Raw genomic sequence first — 25,125 nt, 5'->3', positions numbered from 1 at the left:
GCAACTTTTTGTGTAGTGTTTGATAGCAAGAAATAGCAGAGAAAGAGAACAAGCGTTAAAAACAAGAGAAATGAAATCATTTAGAAAGACTCAGATTATGAAGCAATTTGTGATTTGAAGCTGTATAAAAGAGTGCAATTTCAGTTCAGTTTACTTGTTTTTGAGCAAATTATAACACTCCAGTTTATCTTTTCAGGGGTAATTTTCAAAGCCCCTGACGCACAGAAAGCATGGGATCGTGCATGTGAATTGCTTCACGAGGGCTGTGTGCATAAAAAGAATGCACACAAAAAACAGGTGTTCCAAGAAGTACTGTTTGGATTTACAGGCACAGTTTTTATTTTAAAAGCTATTAAGTGAAGTTTCAAAGGCATTAGATGTGTAAATGTAACATACGATCATAACAATTTTCAAAAGCCATTTAAAATGCGGAAAGTGCACTTACGCGAGTAAATCCTATGGACAATTCAATGGCACCTATCTGTAGCAATTTTCTAAAGCCCCCTTACATGGGTAAAGTGCATTTACATGTGGAAAACTCACTTTTAATCATGTAAATGCTTTTGAAAATCAGGTCTTCTGTGTGTAACTTAGCTCGCATTAGTTATGCCCTGCAAAGAGCAGGTGTAACTCTGTGCAAGTTAGTTTGTGTATGTCTTAGAGATCATTTCAAAAGTAAACGTATGCACAGAAGTTTGCTTTTAAAATTGGCATAATTTGTGTGCTTTGGCAATGCGTGTGAGTTGCTGTAAGGTTACCCTCTCAGAGAATAATGTTCAGATGCATTTTTGCAGGTAAAACAGTGTTTTAAACATAGAAATGGCCTGTAACAAAATTGCCCACCCAACAGTCTGGTAAACTTCCACGAGCATATCCTGTTTGCACATAAGTTTACCCAGACTGAATGGAGGCATTCCCAAACACACAAACACGATGTTCCCTAATTCCAGAGGAGCTGAAAGCTTTGTAAGGGAAGAGAAAATGAGCAGTTGAGCAAGAAGAGGCATGGGAGTGAGGCGAAGGGGCAGAGCAGGATAAGGCAGTGGTGGGATGGGGGAGAAGAAAGGGAGCAAGCATTATCACAAAAATTGTGAATGCAGTCATCAGCAAGAGTTGTTGGCTGCACACTGAGGCCATCAAAAATGTGTGTATAAAATGGGCAAGAACCACTAGTTAAACAAGATTGGGACAGATACAGAGAGAAGTGGTAGACTAAGAGGCCGATGCTATAATCATGCGCAGAAAGTGGGCGCTGATCAGTCAGCGCCTGCTTTCTTAACGCGCTTTCCCAGGCGCCCCTCCTGGAGCTGCCATGCAATATTTAAATTAGGGATCATGCTAACGAGAACCCGATCGGCGTCGGCGGTCCGCTGGTTAGGAAAACCGACACCGAGTTTATTGGTGTCGGTTTTCCTAAATACCATACGGCCGCACAACGGATGCTTGCCAGTTTTTTAAGTTAAATTACTTTTGTTTTTCCTCCTACTTAATATCACAACTGGTTTAAGAAATGCTCAGCAATTAATGCCTGCTCCGAGCAGGCATTAATTGCTGATCGCAAAATGTGCATCCTAGACGCACATTTTTTTTCTTGCATCGGGAGTACATGGCTAATAGGCTCATTCACATTCCATTGCATGTGATGAGCGCTATTAGTTTCGCTCTGCCTTGGACACGGGTTGTAGAGGCGCTAATCCCCTTATTGCATCGGCCCCTTAGTCAGGAGACGGTAGGTAAAAGAAATGGGGGTTGGGCTAGTTATATAAATCTACATACTACACTGAATAGCAGAGAGCCAAAAAGGGGAGACTACAATGATGGTACTACTCTGTCAAGTTCTTCAAGTAGAGGAAGCAAAGTCAGCAGACATGGAACATCAGTATGCTTTTGTACATTCTTAAATACAATAGCAAATTTTCCAGCATGGATTGACTTGGCTACACTTACCTGCTAGGGAGAAGGAGCTAGTAGGGTAACAGCTGGGAGATATCCTTAGTACAGTGAGGGGCAGTAGATTAGGGGAGGAAAGGCTACATCAAGTTAACAGTGAAGGTGGTCTAGATTGTGTGACTGATAATTGGAAGAGACCCTGAGCTAGTGCATTATAGCCAGGAGTAACTGTGCCCAAAGCTTTTCTCCGCTGACATCCGCAATGCTACTATGTTTTCAGGTGATGCTTCATTTATGAAAATTAATGCATTAGCCATAGAGAAGTTACCCAGAAAATAACTACAGATACTATTTCTGTATTATATAAGGGTAAATTTCACTAAGCCACTCAGCAGCAAGGTATAAGGGTACTTTTGTAAGTATTAAACTTTAGCCAGTTTTCAGAGAAACTACCCAGCTAGTTTCCCTTTGGAAATTCACTAAAGCTTATATAAGTACAAAGTACGCTTTGCAACTTGTATAGCTATGGGTGAGGTTACATGGGGAAAACTATGCATTATGGTGAATTTTGAAAGAGTTAATAGGGGGAATATATGTGCACAAGTAGCAAGTATGCATGTTAATGATATTTTATAAACCTCAAGAGTACTTGTGCACTTGTGCAAATTTTAACAGGGGAAAAATGCAGTGATGCAGAGGCGTTCCAGAGTGGGGTTCAGAAGTATGTGCACAGGTTGCTGCTTTGTACGAGGTATATGTGCGTACATTACCGGACTTATCCGAACACTTTTGACTTAACTGAACTTTGGCTTGTCTTTTGACTGCAGTTTTTGGGTGGAAGGTCTGCGTGAACTGGTGGGGGTTCAGGGTGAAGGACTAGGGAGTTTGCATGAACTGGCGGCAATCCGTAGGATCTGCTGGAGGCACGTTTATTTCAGAAAGATGCATGCACATACTCTATAAAATACTTGCCTCCATGCTTATTTCTGGGTTAATATATGCACGTTGTTACAATAATTTCGCACCTAAAATACATACTTTTTTTTTTTTTTAAATGAGCAGACAAAGAATATGTGTTCTTGCATTACAAAAATATATGTGTGCTCTCAGGGCATTATTTTATAAATTGTGTGGCTCCCCAGCACAGTTTATGAAATACTAGCTTAAATTATACACATCCCCTTAAGTGGTGTAATGTGGATAGTTTTGAAAATTGGGCTCTTTAATTTGAAAATTCAGTATAGAAGTGTAGTTAAATCCTGCTTTCCAAAATGTTCCTAGGTTTGTTGAGCGGCCGGCAATTTTCAAACCCTTTGATCTACCTGGCTAACTCTTTAGTTTTATTTGAAAATTGTTCTTCTATTGTGTATATATATATATATATATATATATATATATATATATATATATATATATATATATGCACTTATGCTTTGTTACAAAACACTTTAAAAAAAAATAATGACATAAATACTTCATTATGAGATAAATGCATAATTAGTAACGCCATGAATCATTAAAAATGTGTTTAATTATTCAGTCATTCTGTAATGCACTTCTGCTTCACCCTGTGTTAAAAAAAGAAATGCATTGAAGGAAAAAGAAATGGGGGAGGAGGGGAACATTTTCCACGCAGAATCTTTGCTATCTAAACATGTTACATGCTAAAAACGACTGAATAAAGTTTAGAATTTTCAAATTGATTCTCTCTTTCTGGAGCTCTGGCTTTTTTTTTTTTTTTTTTAGCGCTTCTCCATACAGCAACCATTCGCTGCTCTTCCTCCCCCCTCCCCACCCCCCCCCAGCAGTAATGCTGACATGACACAGATACAGGGAGGGAAGTCTTCCTCTGGTTTTGTGAAGTAATTGCTTGCTGAATGCTGTGCCAAACTGAACAGGGAATTTAAAATGGGTTTCGTGAATGCTGTGGTTTGCTGACTGGAAACATGAGTTACTCCCAGCCCCACGTGTCACGGCTTGTTCTTTTCCACACAGTTTTTGTTGGCTGCTGGTCACTATACTCCTACAAATGCTTCCTGAAGGCGTTCCCCTGATGAAACCCCCCCACCAGCTGTAGGCAAGGAAGTTGCCTGCCCTGGCGTGTCCTTGCCATTATCATATATCAAATGCTGCAGACTAACATGCAAAATGGTCAGATCTCTGCACAGATGTTACAGGCAAGCATCGTATGCATTTCTTCCAAGGGGGTCACTTTTTTTTTTTTATCGGGCTCATTTTCTGATCCATTCTATGGATCTCCTTTTACAGAGTTGCCCTCTCTGTTTATATACAGCATATGCTGGGGTGGGCATGGGGCTGAGGAGGGATTAGACACAGGTGAGAAACACCGTACCTGTAATTTTGAATTAGCAATGGATAACTGTAATTTGCTTTAATGTTCTGTGTCAAGTAATATCACATTACTTAGCACTCGTGTCCTGCCTCATCACATCCGAGTATATCATAATGCACTAAAATTAAAAGCATATTTTAATATTTCTAACGCCGTGCAGCAGCAGAAAATGTCTGCTTAAATGGCCAGTCTCTAGCATCCCACCTCACTGGTTTCACCTTCTTCTGCAGGGTTTTGGGTTGAGACAACCTGACTAGGAGCTTTATGTTTGAGAGGATCATGGCAGATTGGGCCAGGGGATTTTTATTTATTTTTATATTTATGTATCGCACTATCCACATTACTGTTGCTCAAGGCGATGCACAACATAAAACAAACATCACGTGCAAGACATAACAGACAGTAAATCTTACAACATCCAACATTCACAAACCTACCCCCAACTCTCATTAGTGTGCTACTGGTTGTGACCCATCATACACAGCTTGCTAGACGATCTATGGCACACTCTGCTGACAGTGTGCAAGTCTCTTTTCAAGACAGGTTTACTTAACCTGGCCTTTTCATTAGGGCAACTGCAGATTAGCAAATTGTGGCTGCTTCGAAGTGTTGCAAAGTGCACAATGAATTGCTGGCTGGTAACTTAGAGCTGAAACGGGAGAAACTATGCATGTTGATACCCAGATAAAGGGGGGACCAGACAGACAGAGGGGGGTTTAATAACTTTAAGAGCAGTGGGCCATTTAGTGGCATGCTTGTTTGTAGTCCTAGAGAATATCTAGCAGACAAGCTGAAAAGGGGTAACCATTTCCTTCTACTTAGTGACCTAGCCTTGCTAGCAACCTATTGGAGGTGAAATGGGAGCAACTATGACAACAGGTTAACATGTTTGCCCACTCAGACCTTTTGGCCATACACCTAGGGCCGGATTTTAAAAGGGTTACGCGCGCCAGGCCTATTTTAAAAAGGCCCGGCGACGCACGTAAAGCCCTGGGATGCGTGTAAGTCTCGGGGCTTGCAAAAAGGGGTGGGGAGGGGGGGGGGGTGGTCCGGAGGTGTGGAGGGCAGGGCCAGAGGCCTGCAACACAGTGGCCATTGCTGCTGTTTCAAAGGATCGAGTGCCGGCGCACGAAACTTGCGCCTGCCCAGAGGCAGGCGCAAAAGGTAAAATAAAAATTTTGGGGGGTTAGAGTAGGGCTAGGGGGAGGAAAGGTTAGGGGAAGGGGTGGGAAGGTCAGGTTAGGGGGAAGGGAACTGGAGAAGGCAGCACGGCTCGGCACACACAAGGTGCACAATTGTGCACCCCCTTGCGCGAGCCGACCCCTGTTTTTATAATTTGCCCCTGCGCGCGCAAGTTATAAAATCGGGTGTACATGTGTGTGTGCCAGGTAGCGCGCGCACCTTTTAAAAATCTACCCCCTAAGTTGCAATGACCTGGGTTCAGTGATTCGCTCTCTTGTTTCCAGTTGTTAAAGAAAAACATGCAAGATCTCGTAGCTGTAGCATCTCGGCTGTGCAGCACAAGGATCATGCAAACGCTGTTGGAAGTACCAGAAACTCTAGAACTAGGGGCTTAAAAAAGGAGAACAGGCGGGTAGGCCTGAAAGTCGAGCATGCCATCAGCAAGCTTGATCCACAGGCCTATGATGTTGAAATGTACCAGCCTAGCCTTTTCTATGGCAGGCAAGGTGGTGGACAGGAGACATAGCCAAGCTGGTCCCAATGGCAAGCAGATGTCTAGGAAAATGGTTTATGGCTTGTGGACATGTAATAGCTTATTGCTGTTTTGTTAAATAAAACTTCAGCTTTTATTATTCCACAAAGAATTATTCAGATATTCCTGTATCAATGTGTGATTCTTGGGACTGGGAGGGAAGTAGTTGCTGGGAATGTCATGGCAGTCATTGTTACAGATTACGTTTAGGTTTCTAAAATATGTTTTAAGGATTCAGGGACGCTGAAGGGATTCTTCCATCTTGTACAGAAGATTTGCATATTTCCTGGCTTTTGGCAGGAAAAACCAGGAAATATGCAAATAGAGCTGTTACTGTGTCATGGGAATATTTAAAGTAGCTGAGCAATGACCTGCCGGCCATCACACAGGCTGAGGAACTTTTCTCTCTGCTGGCAGTTTTCTTGCCAAACTAATCTCCCTGAATTCACTTTTCTCCTGTGCAACAGAGACTGGGTTCAGGCAGCTGACTCACCCTTTAATCACTGGACAAAGGTGAGGCATTTATTTAGCTCCACCACCCTCACCCACACTATCTCTATACCTCATAAGAAAAGCATTACTTTTACCAATAATCAGCAGCATGACCCATGAACTGCTTGGATTCTGTACATTGACACAACCGATATTAGATTACCCCACTATGACAGGATGCTAATTCTTGTTGTATTTCAATAGTGTTAAATATAAATTCACACCTGGTAAAGCGAACCTCACAGATATTGCACATGTATGGCTTTTCTCCTGTATGGGTCCTCATGTGTCGTGGCAGCTTCCCTGCCCCCATGATGACTTTATTACAGATTGGACACTGTTGAGAGGCTTTGGGCTTTATCCTCCTCTCTTCTTCCAAAGGCCATGGAGGAAATACTCCACCCAGGTGGGTGGCACTTAAAAAGTTGAGATAAGCGGTATAGTCATTTTCTGCTTTGATATGTCCCAAATGACCTCTTGAGTTGTCAGCAAACATTTCCTTGAAGAAGTCATGATGAAAGGCCACTGCAGGAAGCTCCTCACTCTCCTCTTCCTCCTTAATTTTTCTCTTTTTGATCACCAAATCCAAAGGCCCATTGTCTACTTGCTGCTCTTGTAGCTGGGAAAAGGCACCAAAATTTCCATTCCATATATGAGGAAAGAAACCCGGTGCAAACTGAGATAAGGCTGGTCTTATTTCTGGAATGCTAGATTTAGGGTAAAGGTTTTCTTTTAGTAGTGATTCAATAGAAAAGTCTCTTATCACCCCCAAGTGGTTAGAAGAACTGTTGACTGGGTAATGGTTGGGAAAGTCTCTAGGTGACTCTTGATATGTGTCTTCTGTAAGGTCAGACAATGAAGGGCTTTGGTGGCAGCTTTCTTCTTGAACATCTGTTTGGTTTTCCTGGTTGATAAAATCTTCAGTTTCATCTTCATCGTCATCCTCATCATCCTCATCATCCTCTTCCTCCTCCTCCTCCTCTTCTTCTTTCTCATCATCTTCCTCTTCTACTTCTCTATTGGTCTCCATGATTTCAAGGCATACGCGAATGACACACTGAATCTCCAGCATCTCAGCCGCGCTGAGGATATGCTTGACATTTGAGGTGGTAATGGTCAGTGTTGAGGTGTAGGCAAACTCCAAAATGGCAGAAAGTGCTTCGGGTTGGACAAAGTCAATCTCGTAAACCTGGGGCTGATCTGCTAAAGTGCTTGCAGTGAAGAGTTTTTTAAAGTACTTGCTGCAGGCAGCAAGGACAGACCTGTGGGTCCTGTACTCCTGATCCTGCACAATGAGGATGACATCACAGAAGAGTCCGTCCTGGCGCTGCTCATTTAAACCACACAGGACTTCACTGCTGTGGTTCGGGAATGGGATCCCAATAAGGTCATCAGCTCCACTGGCCATGTTCTCATTTAAAGCCCTAAAATAGAACAAAACAGAAACAAACAAAAAAAAAAAGTAAATAACATAGTAGTTGTTCCTCTGGCCCAGCAGAAACCTGCAACTATGGTTTAACATTTCTGCTCTGGATTTTTCTCCATCTGCAGTGCACGTTTGTGTAAATAAAAAAAAAATTGGACAATGTTCAAACAACCCTCCCACCCCACTTACTCTCCATAATATCTGTAATACAGAGAGTACTAATGAATTTTAATAAAGCAAAACTGTCCCACTGAATGGATATTGTGATGCATTGGTAACTGTAATGAGCCATACTGTTCTCTACCATGAAACCTACAATCTCAGTATCCATGCAAAAAGAACATAATTATAACGATTGTACAAAAGTAAGTTAACGATGCTAAACATTTTGTATTCCATGCTTAGACAAAGTGCATTAAAGAAGTTGGAGTAGTTTAAGTATCTCCTCAGACTTCTCTTATTCTGACAGTGGGTGAATTAGAGATGGTTAACGGGATAACTTCAAGTGTTTCATATGCAGATCACACAAAGGGATTTTTGCATAAAATATATTTTCCGTGAAACACAGGCGGTCCATTGCAATCAATACCTATTTGCAATTATTTTGAATCATTCCATTGAACCCTAGATGCGATATGACACATGTACTTAATGAAAAGCTGATATTTTTTTAGTCACCTGATGAAAACCTCATTTAACAGACAAATGCAATTAAGAAGAGAAATAAGCAACCAGGCAACAGTAGATTTAGGGTTCTCCTGTTGCCTGAGCTAGTGGAACTTCTCCTGTACGTCATGAGGTCAAGATTCAAAAGATTTATGTGGTTAAAATCATTTATTTTATTGCATAAATCTAATCACAAAAAAAATCCCTTCCCCTTCAGTCTGGCTGAAATTTGAACATACAAAATGTTTGTGTGCACAGAAGTAGCTGGAAAGAAAGGGCCAAGATGAGGCATGTCTGGGGCAATATTTTCAAATTTAGCCAGTTAGTGCAATATTCAGCAGTAACTGGAAAAATTTTCTACCTTGGGATGGTAACTTTCAATGCGGCGCATGCGCATTCGTTGGCCCATGCCCAGAAACGCAGCCATTTTATAGCATACACACATATATGCACGCATGTTATAAAATAGCCTGACTGCACACACATGCACGCAAATGCGTGCAAATGCTTCTTCTTGTTACGCGTGCCATCCGCGGCAGCCCCGTGGCGCAGCCCTCTCACCTTTCCACACGGCACACAGCTCCTGTTTCCTCGTCGCTGGCGGCAGTGGGGCACCCAGTGTTGCCAGCCAAGATGTTCCTGTTTGTCGGGCCTCTCCGTGTGACCCGCAGAGAGACACTGCCATCAGCTCCGCGCCCCCTCCTAGGCACGCGCACGCGCATCAGTAGTTCTTTTAAAGGGACCGCGGCGGGAACCTGGCTGTGGACCCGGATGCTGATGTCAGACTCTTCAGCGTTATAAAACTTCAGGCCTCACTCCATAGCGTTGCCTTTGCAACAGGTCCTCCTCGTACTCCTTGTACTCGTTGCTGATCCAAGAATCGTTTTATCATTGTGTTCCTGTTTCCTGTGGTTCCCGGTTCCTGTTTCTTTGCTCCTATTTTGTCTATGTGTTGGACTGACTCTTTGGATTCGACCTCCGCTATGCCTGACTACTCTTCAGCTTGTCTCCAGCCCCGGACCTCCGCTATGCTTGATTACTCTTCAGCTTCTCTCCAGCCCCGGACCTCCGCTATGCCTGATTACTCTTCAGCTTCTCTCCAGCCCCGGACCTCCGCTATGCCTGATTACTCTTCAGCTTCTTTCCAGCCCCGGACCTTCGCTATGCCTGACCACTCTTCAGCTTCTCTCCAGCCCTGGACTTCCGCTACGCCTGACCATGCCTGCCTTCTCAATGTGCTGACCATTGCCTTGACTGACTATGCCTGCCTTCTCTGTGTGCTGACCATTGCCTTGACTGACTACGCCTGCCTTCTCTGTGTGCTGACCATTGCTTTGAACAACTATGCCATAGACTCTTCTGTGTCCAGATTCCTACGTTGCTTGCCACAACTTCCACTTGCCCTTGGCTATGATCCTTGCCTGCCAGTGACGCCTCCTCTTGCTTATCCTCCTGACGTGGACTTACAAGGCTTAGGCCTTCCTTTGCTTGAGCGCCTCCAGCTATTCATTTTTCCTTTGGCGCCTGAATTCTAGTACTGAATCCAGTCCAGGGTAGGACTACGCCATCTACCAGCTGCTGTCTCTGGGCTGAATCACTTCTCATCCCTAATTAACCTTGAGGCCCACCGGCATCCAAAGGCTCAACCCAAGGGGAACGAGGGCTGGAATAGGTGAAGCTCCAGCAGCCTCCAGCTTCAGCCCACTCCACCTGCTGATGGTGGGGACCTGTAGGTCCTCGCCTACGGATTGCGTCAACCCCACCTCAGCCGTGTGCCTAGGAGGAGGCGCAGCGCTGATGGCGGCGTCTCTCTGCGGGTCACACCTCCGACGCAACACTTCTACCGTATAAGTGGGGGGGATTTTAAAAGGCACGTGCTAAAGCCATTGCTAGTTTGCCCAGTTCATTCCCAATTCACCGAGTTAAGGGATAGGACTTCTAAACCCCCCTATTTTAATAGCCTCCCTTCCTCCCTGTTAGCCACACCCTTTAAAACACAGCTGATCTGCCTAGATTGTTTTTGTTTTACAACTTACACATCATCCATAGCAGAAGTAAAGTTACACTGCAGGGGACTCCACCGTGTACGCCAGTGAGTATAAGTATTTACATGCAAATTTTAGGTAGAAATCACAGAACACTCATGCCCTGCCGAAACCATGCCAACACCCTGCCCCTTTTCAAAAACATTTCATTTGTGCGTGCAGCGGCAAATACGCTTGTATCCGGGTGGCTTTTAAAATCCACTCATTGCGCGCCGGCCCAACACATTTGCGCATCCCCTAATTGATGTACACATCGGGCTTTTAAAATTCACCTTTAAGTGCAGCTACACAAATAGCTGCCTTAAGTCTAACTGCAGATTAGCTGCAGATGAATATCTTGAGTGTGGACTGGCTAAAATTAATTGGTTAACATAATCACTCAACAGCACCTACAAAATCTACCCCTTAGGGCCCTCTGCAGTAAGCATTTTTCCCCCAGACCGAAAAATGGGAGGAAACCTTTAGCAAAATTGGTACCTTTGTGGTAAGAGCTCCTGGTTTACAGACTCAGATTCTGAGATGCTCCCCAATTACATAAACAGGCTGGACTAGTGCAGAGAGGGGGACCCTCCCACTTATTAACCAGCTAGGTGATTGAGAATCAAGGCAAGCTTCAACTAGTCAGGGACAATGTAAGCAGCCACCAAGGACAATGTGTGAAGGTTTTCAAGGAAAAAGCATTATCAGTGTGGACTGTGCGCATGCATTTTATCAAAGAAACAGTAACAGGTTTATGCCATTTATGTGACAAAATGCAATCCAGACAACATGAAAGGAGCCATTTTTTATTAAATATTAAAATTTGTGATATCATAATGAAACAAAATATCCTAAAATTGACCACATCATCTTGTTTGCATTAAGTTCTATATACTCAAAAACAAACTATAAAGTCATCAGCAAGGGACTGATATTTTTTGAGAGTTCAGGTTATGACAGTGTAATTTTATTATTATATTCAGACAGTGGGGTGAACTAGATGACCTCCTGATGTCCCTTCCAGCCTTGGCTTTCATGATTAGATTAGATTTCTTATGTGCAAATATGGCTCTAGTGTGTGGAATATTATACAATCCTGAGTGACTTATGGCTTACATGAATGTGAGCTGGGTAGATATGCATCATGGCACGCACAAAACTAATGTAATCCCTGGGCAGGAAGGATCCTTTACTTGGCACCCATGGGAACATAGAAAGAAAAGTAGCGATAGACCTTTTTTACACCACTGCTCCAAGACTGTATACAACTCCTTCTTCCTACTGGATAGCTTTAATCTGCATCCAAGAATTTCAATATGTGGGGACGAACATTAGCTCTTATCCTCTGCTTCTTTGCAATTAAGCCCTGTTTCCATTCTTAGTTCACAGTTTCAATAATTATACAGTCTCAGCATCCAATAAGCACACAGCAGAGTAATTGTGGTTTTCAACTTCTTTACTGATAGTTTGGTTAGATGACTGAATAATGATTACAGCTTAGATTGATTTTCTTCATCAAAGTCAATAAACAAACAACAGATAGGTAGAATAAACTTGTGACTCCTCTTCTTCTAGTAAAATCTTTACTTCTAGTGGAAGCTCTATAGTTGCATAAAATTACTTCTCGCATCCAATTCCTTACTTTCCTTAGTTGTACAGATTAGAATTTGTGTAATTTCTTTTTTTACCTCCCAATTTATTTCCTTTTTGCTCTTCCCACTAGAGGTGGTCGAATATACAATACTGTGCTAATATTTAATCAGAACTTAGTCCCAGATGTAATACTTTTTCTAGAAATCCTCTTTGAATATTTTTAGCTCTTTATGCAGCACCTGAAGGGTATTTCAAGCTCCCTTGTATTTTCCTGAATCCTTTCTGCTCCTTAGGCAGCACTGAGAGGGCACTTCTCACACCTTTAGCAACCTTATCCCAATAGCAAAAACAATTGTGTTACCTTTATGTTGTTTCTTTTTTTTTTCCTATCAGTGCACTTTACTGGGATCCCTTGCTCTAGATGGAATTTGTAACTTCTCTGTATCTTTCTGGATGAAAGATTTCCCTCTTCCAAAGGTTTGGTAAACTGACTCCCAGGTACCATGGGATATCAGCTCCAAGTGGAAAAAATATTAGTTGAACTGAAAAAGGGTTAAAATTAAGCAAGAAGCAGGAAAGGTGGAATAAAACGTCCGTGCCTCCAACCTAAGAGATAGCTCAAAACAGTTAATGCAAAAATATTCTTCCTCTGCAGCAAGTCTCTCTCACTGTGTATGCTCATTAGCAGACATAGCACTTGCAGGTCTTCCTTACCCCAAATCCAGCCTAGAATACAGGATCGTCCCAATTCACTGCAACCAGGAGGACTGGCTTTCACAGGGAAATCTCAGACTGGCTTAAAGGAGTTCAAAATAAGTTTAATGGCAGGTAGATTAGTCAACCGGAAGCTGACCCCTAAATGGGAACTTCCTTACTCCCTTCCTATAAATTAGAAGGAAAATTAGGGGGCAGAGAGCTCCTACTCCAACAAAATTCAAACTAAAATCCAGTAGGATAGCAGGTACTTTGGGATAAGCCACCAGCACTCACCACTTGCATATTCCCCCATGGAGGAGCATGCTCTATGCAAATCTATCTCATGCATATTCATTGTGGATATCCTGAAAACTTGGCCCGTTTGTGGCTCTCAAGGACTAAAGTTGGCCACCCCTGCCCTAGATGGCCTAAACATTTTCCTTATTCATAATTCGGGAAAATCCTTTTAGAACATCATGCCCTATGTTTAATTTAATTTTAATTGCTTATATCACTAATACAGGGTGGCCAAATCAGTGTACAATTTATCTAAAATCCTTGATCAGATAATATACAATTTACATACAATACACAGCAAACATATAACATACATACAAACACCCAATACATTAAAAACCAGTTCCTAGTTATTAGCTATGAAGCCTGCATCTACTAAAGTAACTCATATGGGTTTGCTTGTCAGCAGCTCTAGAGCAACTCTAGCTGTGTGATGTGAATATCTCAAACATTATTAAATAACCCTGGCTAATTATAAACATGTCATATTCCCCCCAAGCAATTTAAAATAAAGGGAATTCCCAACAAAGGAAAAAACCCCTTTTAACACTAGCTGGTTATTATATGCATTTATCTTTTGTGTGCCTTTCTATTATTGTTGATTTCGGGCATCTCAGAAAGCCTTTAACAAGGAATACTGTAATTCCTCTCAGTTGCAGAGATACATTGCGACTTTCTGGAACAGTGTCGTGTCGGGGGGCATGTCGCGGCAGCGCGTCATTGGGGGGCGTACCGGGAATGGGGCCGTGGGTGTGGTTCCGGCCCGGGGGCATTTCAGGGGCATGGCCAAGGCCTCTGAAACTGCTCCCGGGCCGGGGAATTGCCAGCTGGCACATGCAAGTTACGCCTGCCTCGGGCAGGCATAACTTTTATAATAAAGGTATGTGGGGGGGGTTTAGATAGGGCTGGGGGGGGTGGGTTAGGTAGGGGAAGGTGGGCGGGCTGCCAATTTTGTGCAGCCTTGCGTGCACCAACCCTGGATTTTAAAAGATACGCGCGGCTACGTGCGTATCTATTAAAATCTGGCATATTCTTGTTTGCGCCGGGTGCGTGAACAAAAGTACGCGTGCGCGTACTTTTTAAAAATCTGCCCCTATGTGTCTGAGGGAGAGAAGGAGTATGTGAGAGAGCATAGGCATGTATATGAGACAAGGGAATGTGTGAGAGAATCAATATGCTATTGTATGTATGTGAAAGAGACAGAAGATAAATTTATATGGCCCTATCTCCCCGAATCCACGAAAATCTTAGGGCGACTGGAAATCAATAGATCCAAGGTATGGAGAGCAGGAGATTTTGTTTAATCCTTATTAATTTTAATTATTGGGTGTAATATGATATTTTTGCTGTTTTGAAATATTTTGTTTTTTGGAAAATATTAGAACATTTTTTAATTATTGGATTTTTTGAAATATTATATTGGTGTTTGGGAAATTTTGGATATTCTGTTCATTAACTAGTTTAAAATATTTATTTTTCTTTTAATATGATTTTACCATTATTATGTTTTATATTTCTCAATTTTATATTTTATATTTTATGAAGAATGGTTATATTTTTGTTTTCTATTGTTGCTCTGCATATAGAGGCTGGCTTGTTGTGGGTTCCAGTTTATTTCTTCTCAGCACATTTCTATTTATACTTTCTTTATTCTGTATTTGGTCAGGGTCTGTCTGTATTCTGCATATGTGATGGAGCTGAGCTATTTTGCTGGCATGTAGTTTCGGTGTAGGGATCTATAGCAGCCTGGCTTGTTCTATTTTCCCAATAGGAGGTGTATTGGTGTTCTAGGGCCGGGTGTAATATTTGCAGTATTGCTTTTTCATAGATAAGGTTGCTACTGTTTGAGTGCTTGTAGTTAGGATTGTTTTGGTGTGGGAGTTTTACTATATTGAAATGGTAATTATGTTTGTTCATGGCTTTCTAAGGTGCATTATAAATTCCATAGGAGTTCCAAGTGTCTTTTTTGCAGAGTTTCTGGTTGGCACCACAGCAGTGCATGTAAATATAATATATATGTTATAAGTGATACTTTGCTTCAGGAGACTGTACTTGTGAATGTTCTTTTTCATGTAAAATTTGTTATAAGTAAATAATTACATTTTGTGTGGCTATAGAGGGTATAGGAGTGTGGGGAGTGGTGTGTGTGCAAGGCTGTAAGGTTTTCCTAGGGTAGATAATGCCCTTCCCTTGACCATGGGTTCTGTGGAGGAGTGGATGGGTGCCAGTTTTTGAAAAATATAGATTTCTGGAGGGAGCTGGGCTTTATGTGACCGGCCTGGGTCAAAGACTGAATGAATCGGGGGAGGGGGAGCAGTACAGTAATTGTTTGCACAGGGCAGCAACAAAGCTAGCACCAGCCCTGCAAATAGCACAATAACATTTGAAACGCTGTTGTATTTTGATCTGTGAACATTTTGCTCATGCAAGAGTAAGTCTTGCTGCGTGTTTTACAGATCAGACTTTTAAGCAGTGGGGTTCTCATGCTGCGCCGGCTTCCTCCTACCCAGTGATGATCAATAACTAGGGCGGTGACCTTGCTGTTATCTCTCCCCACCTCATCCACCCACACACCCACACCCAAACAGTTCATACAGAATGGTTAGCATGTGGGAGCAGGAAAAGCCAAGGCCATGGGAAAAAGTGAAATCTGTAACAAGAGCAAACCAGCTGCTTCGGGACCACCTATATCCGCATGTCACTTTTTAGCAGAAAGCAGGCTCTCAGTATTTCCCTTTTTTCCAAAACTGGATAGTTGATTTTCCCAGGAGGTTTTCCTTCAGGATGACACAGCTCATAATATTCATCTAAATTAACTAGGGCAGAATAAAAATGAACAGGTGAGAAAATTTGGTTTATACAAAAAAGAAAAAGTAAACTAACCAAACAGGCAACTGCATTTATTTTATGGAGGAAAAAGTGATTGTGGGGTTACACTCCAACAACTCAAGTCTGCAAAATTGCTGAGCTGAAGATAATTAGCTAGAGGTAGTCTGTTTTTCTTGTGCAGCACAAAGATATGTGAACCTGCTCAGGGAATATTCAGTTACCCCTGTACTTATTTGCTCCCTTACACATGTTTTGCAGACCTCTAACTTTTCATAGAATAGATACCAGAGTTACTCAGTTGGAAAGCTAAGTACTTACATTTCTCAGTTAGTAGCTAATTATTCTAAAGACCAAAACATTCAGGTTTAGAGGCAAAGTTTTGCTCTCTGACTGCGATATAATCATATCAGGCTGTAATCTGTTCAATGACAAGGTAGGCAGAAAGGAAAGAGGAGAAGAGCTTTATATCATATGTGACATTAAAGCAACGGAAATGTAAGGATTATGGGGAAGAGGGAGGCACTGTGAGTCATCTTAGAAAGGAGAAATGGCACTTGCAAATTATGTCACTGTTATCTGCAGACCTCCAGCACAGACAATAGAATTCAATAGGTCAAAGGTTGCATGAAGGAGGAAGTGTGGCTGGTGGGAGATTTTACCTTGCCAGATGCTGAAGGGAGCAACCCTGCTGCAGAAACAGAGGGAGGGAGATACTGGACTCCTTGGAAGGGATGATTCGTAAGCAACTGGTAACAGAATCCGTATGGGAGGGGAAGACGTTGAACCTTCTACTGACAGATGAGGAGAGTATTTTCAGTGTCACAGTAGGTGGTCTCCTGAGATTCAATGATCACCAGACCCTGTGATTTAATATAAGAGCATTGGCAGAGAGGAATTACATAAAGATAAGGGTCCTGATCTCCAAAGTACCAATTTTGTTAAGACGGGGGAGTACCTTAAAGAGGTACCGACGGACACGGTAGGAAAATCTATTCGAAGCAAAAGTAAAGTTCAGGAAAAGAGGTGGTGGAATAAGAATAATTTATAATAAACTATCATATCAGCTTCGTGTGAAAACACACCTGGCAACTGGATGAGGATTTGTTCAAAATGCAGACTGCATCAGAAGCTATGGAGGCTAAGTGAGGATGGCCTGACATTCTAGGGAAGCAGTGTGAAGAGAGCAGGATCATCTATTTATACACCTTTGCTCGCAACCTTTTTTATGCACAAAGGGACAGATTTTAAAAGGTACACGTGAGGCGTACATCTGTGTGTGCTACCTGGCGCGCACAAATTTACGCCCGATTTTATAACATGCGCGCGCATGTTATAAAATCAGGGGTCGGCGCGTGCAAGGGGGTGCACACTAGAGCACCTCGCGCGCACCGATCCCTCGGGGAGACCAGCTGGCTTTCCCCGTTCCCTCTCCCCCTCATTTTCCCCTCCCTTCCCCTCCCTGACCTACCCCCAGCCCCAGCCCCAGCCTGAAAAAAAACCCCCGTACCTTTATCTCACAAGTTATGCCTGCCAGAGGCGCGCGATCCCCCTGTGTGCCAGAGTCCTCGGCCACGCCACCCGGACTGCCCCCAGATCGCCCCACCATGCCCCCGTCCCGCCCCCTGCCCGCCCATTCAGAAAAGCCCCGGGACATATGCGCGTCCCGGGGCTTTATGCGCGCCGCCAGGCCTTTTGAAAATAGGCCCGGCGCGCGTCACCCCACTACACGCAAAAATCCTCCTGGATTTACGTGCATAGGTCTTTGAAAATCTGTCCCTTAGGGATCAGGCACCATGGGCTTTAGACTGTTGTTTCTTAAAATGTTTTCGAGGGAAGTATGTGCATTTTAGTTTGTCCTACATTGTTGCACTTCAGAAACATCTCTTAGGTGCTACTTAGATACAAACATTCGAATTAACGACATGAAAGATTTGCATGAGGAATTGCTATCATGCGTGTGGTACTGTAGGCACCAATTTTCTAACAGCCTGCATAGGGCTGAAAATCTGCATGTAAAACGTACACGTGGACTTTCAGCCCGAATATTCAAAGCAGATTTACATGCATAAGACCGTTTTAAAAATTAGCAGGTATGCGTACCCTGCATAACATAGGACACAACACATGCCTCCTTGGGAACACACGTAAATAGTTTTCCTGACCCAGGGATATCTCTTTCAAATACACATAATAGTATGTCAGAAATCACTTATGTGTGTACTTTTACACATGCAATCCCCAAGGTAATTTGCAAAAAGCCTATGTATGCATATAAACTACATTTTATGCATGCATATGCTTTTGAAATTAGCCCCTTAATGCCTGAAGTCCCATCACATAATCAGCTTACAAGATATTTTCACATTAAGCTGGTATGATGGTTTAATGCAGGGATCTTCAAGCTTTGGCTGAATTTTATGAGGTCCCCGGCAGCAACAGCAGAAGGAGCTTGATCTGGTCTGTAGTGGTGGTGGTGAATCTGCTCAGGGATTTGAAGTCCGAAGTGCTAGTGACAGCACATCAGAGCAGCATGTGGGCGTGCTGTTGCAAAGCCACTAGTGATTGACTGCATTACGCACTGCTGGCATTAGTGCTCCTTGTGCAGGTAGAGCCACTTGCGCCAAGGACAGATGGAGTGGCTGCAGTACATTCATAAACAAGCCAATGCAATATCGATGCGTATTAAAGGGGCGCTCATGACTGAGCACCCGCTCCATTAACATTACGTTGGCCTACCTCTCCTGGGCACCCACAGGTTAGAAAAACCGGATGCTCGTTAATTGAGCGTCCCTTTTCCTAACCTGACCTTGGCACCCTTTTAAAAAAAAAATTTTTGGGTGGGACATTTGTAATTTTTTAGTTCCTCCGACAAAATGAATGCCTAATTTTGGCGAGTAAAAATGTGCGCATCAGGCATGTGATGAGCGCTATAACCTACGTGCGTGAATGGACACGGGGTTTGGACGCACCAACCCAGATTTTGCATCAGGGGTTATAGATGCTTGCCCAAAATGTGCATCCAGTCACACATTGAGCCGTGCACTGCGGCCAGTGCATGGTAATGCATCGGCCGCCACCTGAAGGAGTTTTCAGGCACTGGGGAGGGTGGTGCAAGACACGGGGAGGAAAGCACTGGCAGTACTGAGTTATAAACCCTGTAGAGCTGTCAGGAGAAGCCAGGTAAGGATGATGGTTCCTGGAACTCCCAACCATACCAACATCTCTTCAGAACTGGTGGGGAGGGGTATGGCCATCTTCTCCTATGGATTCAGGTTTTGGAGGTGCAGACTGCATAAATTCTTATTATTATAACTCAGATACCAAGACATAAGAACATAAGAAATTGCCATGCTGGATCAGACCAAGGGTCCAAAAAGCCCAGCATCCTGTTTCCAATAGGTCTGAGTGTATCTCCAACAGGACTGAGTGTATCTCCCTGGATTAGGTTCTCCAGAGAGGGTTCTTTTTCTCCTACCACTAATCTGACATGTTGCAAGAGAGGGGAGCGAGACGTGCAGGGTTGGATTTGTCAGTAGGCACACTGGGCCCGTGCCTAGGGCAGCAGAATTCGGGGGGGCGGGTTGGCAGCAGCCTGACTAAAGATTTGTGCATTTGTTTAAATGTGTTTTTTTTCATTTTTTTTGTGCATATTAAATAAAAACAAACATTTAATGAAAACAACACACAAAACTAATTTTAAAAGTGAAACAAACAGGACCCCCCCCCCCCCCCCTCCAAACTTTTCTGGCTGCATTTCCCTCTTCAGCTGTGCTGAATCCCTCTCAGCAGAGAAGAGCCCTGTTTCCTGATCCAGCCTCTTCTCTGCAGGCAGCATGCAAGGAAGAGGAGATTAGGAGGGGCCGAGTACAGGGTGGGAAGAGAGGCTGGGAGCTGAGAGGGAGATCAGCTGCAGGATGTATGTCTGTGTGTGAGAGAGAAGGGAAAAGGGTAGGGGGCAGTGCTTGTGGAAGAGACAAGGGATTAGTGCCGAGTGTGTGTGTGTGTGTGTGTGCGCGCGTGTGTGCGCGCGTGTGTGTGTGTGTGTGTCAGACTGCGTAAGATGTAAGAGAGGGCGGTGCAAGGAGGAGCAGGACCGCAGCATGGTAGGGATACCTCCCTCCTCTCCTCAGATCCTGGAACCTCCCTTCCCTCCTTTCTGCTTCTCCCTCCTCCCCAGATCCTGCAATCCACTCCCCCACCCTTCCTCCTGCCCCCCTGCCATTCCTCAATCTAAGAACCTCTCTCTCTCTCTCACTCTTCCTCCTCTTCCCCATCTCCCCTCCAGCCCATCACTGGTCCCCCTTCCTCCTCACCCCTTTCCTAATCCTCCTCTCCCTCTCCCCTCCATCTCTGAGGTCCTCTCTCTGTACTGATGCTTAAGATCACTTTTCTTCACCCAATAAAAATAAACGATTCTAATAATTATAGACTAAAACTACTTTATTTGTAGAACGTAATATAAAAGATGGAAATAGTTGCCAGTTAGCTGCCACAGGAAATTTCTGCTCCCTGTTGTTCAACCTTGGTGGGGGGTGGGGGTGGAGAGAGGGTTGACAGGCAGCAACAGCACCGACAGTGTCTAGGGGCACCTAAATCCGTCACTGGAGAGATGGGGGGGGGGGGGGGGGGGGGGGGAAGACATATGAAAGAGGGAAGCATTAGAGAGGGAGCAGAAGTGGAAAGGGGATTGTGAGTGAGAATGCACTACTCACACCATCCTGTCATCCATCCACGCTCCCTGCCACCTGCTTCCTTAGGGGGGGGGGGCATCTATTAGGCAAGGGGGGAGATAGCAGGCAAGGTGGCTGGGGGTGTGATAGGGTTGCAACTTCGGAGGAATCTAGAAATATTATTACCGACACCATCTCCCATACGTCTACACCCCTGAGAACCCTGCACCCTGCCTTCCTCCTTCCTCAGCATTTCAAACCAACGAAAGGGCCAGACATGGTCGTCCCCCCCCCCTCCCCCCTCTCAAACTCTTCCCAGCGTACAGCTTCAAGGAGCTCTCCCCCCTCCTTCCCTCACCCCCACCTCCCTGGCCCTATCAGTGCTTTGAAATGTCCTATATGGTCCTTCTTTTGAAATGTTTGGGGACCCCTAGTTTAGTGTAAACTATTATTCCTATTCTACCACCTCTTTTTCTCAAAATTTAAAAATGATGGTGACATTTCTTTTTTTTGGTCTTTTGTGATTTGATATGTTTAAATCAGAAGAAACCATTGTGGGCTGACTCAATAATCATTGACAAGTACTAGATACTGCCAGATTGAAGACCTGGATTTGGTTCCCAGGCCAGACAGACTAAGGCTTCCTGGGTTGGCCAGGGACGCGTCCTAGCCATCATACAACGGGTGACACATAATGGTGATAGTTACAGCCCATGACTGCAGGGTTCTGCTGCATGGCCCTCCGCTGGGGACTGTCTCTTCAATGGCTGGGTAAATCAGTTGGGAGGCGAATAGAAAGAGGGGAAAAACCTTGTATAGTTGTGACTGAAGGGTCATGACATCATAGCCCAATGGAGGCCTTCTCCAATTGACCTGGAAGCCCCAGAAGAGCAGACGTAAACTGCTGAGCCAATGTTGTACTGTGCTGTGTAGCTCTGCCCCACCCCTAGTGAGTGCGTTGGTTTTGGGACTGGGTTACTACACTTTGTATTTTTGTATTGAAATTGTTTTGGTTTTTTTTACTGTTGTAAGCCGCTTCGGGGCCTTTGTTTGTAGAAGTCAATCTATAAATGTAAAATGAAAAGAAAAAGGAAACAAAACACAAACAAATAGCCTATGCGAGAGCAACACCCCATTAAATAGGGACCTTCATTTCAGTTTTTATTTTATTTTTCCTGGGATTTTCAGTGTTATGGAATCTATGGAAAAATTACTTTTCCACTGCTTTTTTTTTTTTTTTGTTATAACATTGAAATCCCAAGGAAAAAAAGTAAAACTGAAAACAGAGGTCCCAACCTTATATTAGGGGAGTTAAAAAAAAAAAAAAGGAGGCAAAGAGACCTCTATGCTTTTCAGAAGAGGTGACTGAAAGGATAAGGGCAAAACGATTAGCACTCAAAAGGTATAAGGGCTCTCAGAGAGAAAGGTCCCTGGAAAGGTGAAGGGAGGCAGGGAAAGTGATAAGGCAGCAAAGTCAGCAATGGGGTTAAAAATAGCTGACAGTAAGCAGGGTAACATGACCGGAGGACATGCAGAAGTGGAACTGTAGGACCAAAAACTGTAAATGATGTATGTGTGAGAGACAAAAAAGGAATCATATTTTTGTTCAATGTTTACTGACCAAGGGATTGCAGAAGGCTTGCAGACAGATAGAAGCAGTCCACATGTTAGAAGGTTCGAGAGGACTCCCTGTACAGAAGGGAGCGTTTGCATAGGTCTCGCAAAACCATTTGTTTATTTCTTTATTTGTATTTATTATTTGATTTAGATTCAGCCACTTGAAAAAGGATTACATTCAGGTCCTGGAGGTAAAAAAGTAAACAAGGCAGCGGGGCCAGATAACCTTAAGATATTAAAGGAGCTTAAAGAAGTTCTGGCAGCTCCACTGCCAGTTTTATTCAGCAACGTTCTGGAGACAGGAATCGTGCCAGAGGACTGGGGATGGGCAGATGTTGTCCCTCTTTGGAAAAATGGAAACAGGAAAGAGGCTGGTAAATCACATGCCAGTCAGTTTAACTTTGGCGATGGGTAAATAAATGGGATTACTAAGGATAGCAGAACATTTTGAACCTTGTGGATTAAGGGATGCAAGACAGCATGGTTTTGCTAGAGGAAGACCATGTCAAATAAACGTAATCAATTTCTTTGACTAGGTGACCAAAAATGAGGTCAGGGGCAAGCAAGGGATATGTTAAATTTGGATTTCAGTAAGATTTTTAACACTGATCCATATAGGAGACTCATAAATAAGTTGAGCAGCCTGGGGTGGATCTAAAGGTAGAGTAGTTGCACTGGAGAAAGTGCAGAGAAGGGCAACCAAAATGATAAGGGGCATGGAACGGCTGCCCTATGAGGAAAGGCTAAAGAAGTTAGGGCTGTTCAGTCTGGGGAAGAGACAGCGGAGGGGGGATATGATAGAGGTGTACAAATTCATGAAAGGACTTGAACAGGTTAATGTAAATCAGTTATTTACTCTCTCAGATAATAGAAGGACTAGGGGGCACTTCATGAATTAGCAAGTAGCTCATTTAAAACAAATCCAAGAAAATTATTTTTCACTCAGTGCATAGTTAAGCTCTGGAATTCACTGCCAGAGGATGTGGTTATGGCAGTAAGTGTAACTGGGTTTAAAAAAGGTTTGGATAAGTTCCTAGAGGAAAAATTCATAAACTGCTATTAATTAATAAGCAACCGTAGCTTGAGAGCTATTTAATGTTTGGGTACTTGTGACTTGGATTGGCCACTGTTGGAAACAGGATGCTGGGCTTGAGGGACCCTTGGTCTGACCCAGTATGGCAATTCTTATGTTCTTAGTAATAAACAATAGAAGATAGTGGTAAATGGAATTCATGCCAAAGAAAGGGAAGATATCGGTGGAAAGCTGGGTCCAGTTCTGTTCAATATTTTTATATGTAGGGACCTTTAGATTCCTCTCTATTATATGAGTCTCATTTCCAAGAATATGTTTTAAGAATAAAGAGTATGTGGTATGTTCCATTTGTAAGAGCACCCCGGTTTTCTGAGTGCCAGAGCGGAATGTGAAGGAATAGTGACATAGTGTGAAGGAGCAGATGTAGACTCAGGGGCAGGAGTCTGTAAGCTCCCTACTAAGGAGTAATGAAAGGGAAAGTGAGAACGCTCATGCTCTAGTAATTTTCAGGAAGGAAAGAGTCCTATCCATGAAACAAGAGCATTCTAGCTGGCTTGTCTAGAAAGGATCTGAGACCCATACAGCAATCTGTTTCGATTCTACAGAGGAGAAGTAGACTGACTTATCCAGTCATTGTAACAAGGTGCCAGAACAGTGCTCTACAGAGGGGAACATAGGCATTGCACCAACATAGTATTAAATGAAAGGACATGAATCTATTCTGCAGAGGTGCTGCTAAATAGGATTTTCAGGTACAAGTGCATCCTTAAAAGGTAGAAAATTAAATAAATTAACAAAGTAGCAGAACCTGCCTGTTTGAGGTACTGGATAAGTAAATAGGGACTACAGAGTCATAAGAACTAAGAAGTGCCATGTTGGAACAGTTGAACCCAGCAGCCTATCTCCGACGGTGGCCAGTCCGAGTCACACGTACCCTGCAGATTCCCAATAGTTCATCTCTTTTTCCCAAGTCTACCTGGCTAATAACTGTTTATGGACCTTTCCTTCAGGAACTTATCTAATCCTTTTAAACCCCACTGTGTTAGTTGTTTTGACCGCATACTTTGGCAACACATTCCTTAGCTTTATTATGTGCTGAGTGGAAAAAAATACTTTCTATGATTTGTTTTAAATCTTCCGGTTGCTAGTTTCATGGAGTTTCCCCTAGTCCTGGTGTTATTCTCCATCTACCCGCTCTACCCCACTCATGATTTTATAAATCTCAGTCATATCCCCTCAGTTGTCTCTTTTCCAAGATAAAGAGCTCTAATCTGTTTAACCTTTCTACACAGGGAGCTTTTCCATCCCTTTTATTATTTTTGTCTCACTTCTTTGTATCTTTTCTATGTCCACTATGTTGTTTTTGAGATGAGGTGACCAGAACTGCATACAATACTCAACCATGGATCTATACAAAAGCATTATCATATTCTTAGTTTTATTCTCAATTCCTTTCCAAACAATTCCTAACCTTCTATTTGCTTTTTTGAACACTGTCGCACACTGAGCTGAAGATTTCAAGGTATTGTCCACAAGGACTCCAAGGTCCTTTTCCTAGGTGGTGCCTCCTAACACAGAACCCAGCATCATGTACCTCTAGTTGGGATTATGTTTCCCTATGGGGCATTATTTTGCATTTGTCCATATTAAATTTTATCTACCATTTAGATGCCCCATCTCCTAGTCTCCGAGGGCCTTCTGCAGATTCTCACAATCTGCTGCTGCTTCAATGATTCAAAACAATTCTTGTCATCTGCAAATTTGGTCACCTCACTCATTGTTGCTTTCTCCAGATCATTTATGAATATGCTAAATAGCACAGGTC

The 25,125-nt window shown here is 43.3% G+C and overlaps 1 protein-coding gene across 2 annotated transcripts in view; it reads right to left on the bottom strand.

Annotated features, from left to right (window-relative positions):
- The window catches only part of ZBTB7C (zinc finger and BTB domain containing 7C), a 272,974-nt gene that overhangs the window by 40,821 nt on the left and 207,028 nt on the right, over nt 1-25,125 (bottom strand). For both annotated transcript variants that reach the window (XM_029580431.1, XM_029580422.1), the window contains exon 2: nt 6,674-7,873. In XM_029580431.1, coding sequence (XP_029436291.1) covers nt 6,674-7,857 — 1,184 coding nt within the window. In that variant the 5' untranslated portion in view covers nt 7,858-7,873. The remainder of the gene's footprint in view (nt 1-6,673; nt 7,874-25,125) is intronic.

This window comes from Rhinatrema bivittatum, chromosome 1, assembly GCF_901001135.1.
Source record: "Rhinatrema bivittatum chromosome 1, aRhiBiv1.1, whole genome shotgun sequence".
Taxonomy (NCBI): domain Eukaryota; kingdom Metazoa; phylum Chordata; class Amphibia; order Gymnophiona; family Rhinatrematidae; genus Rhinatrema; species Rhinatrema bivittatum.
Note: the sequence above shows the minus strand (reverse complement) of the source record. Positions and strands in the feature narration are given on the sequence as shown.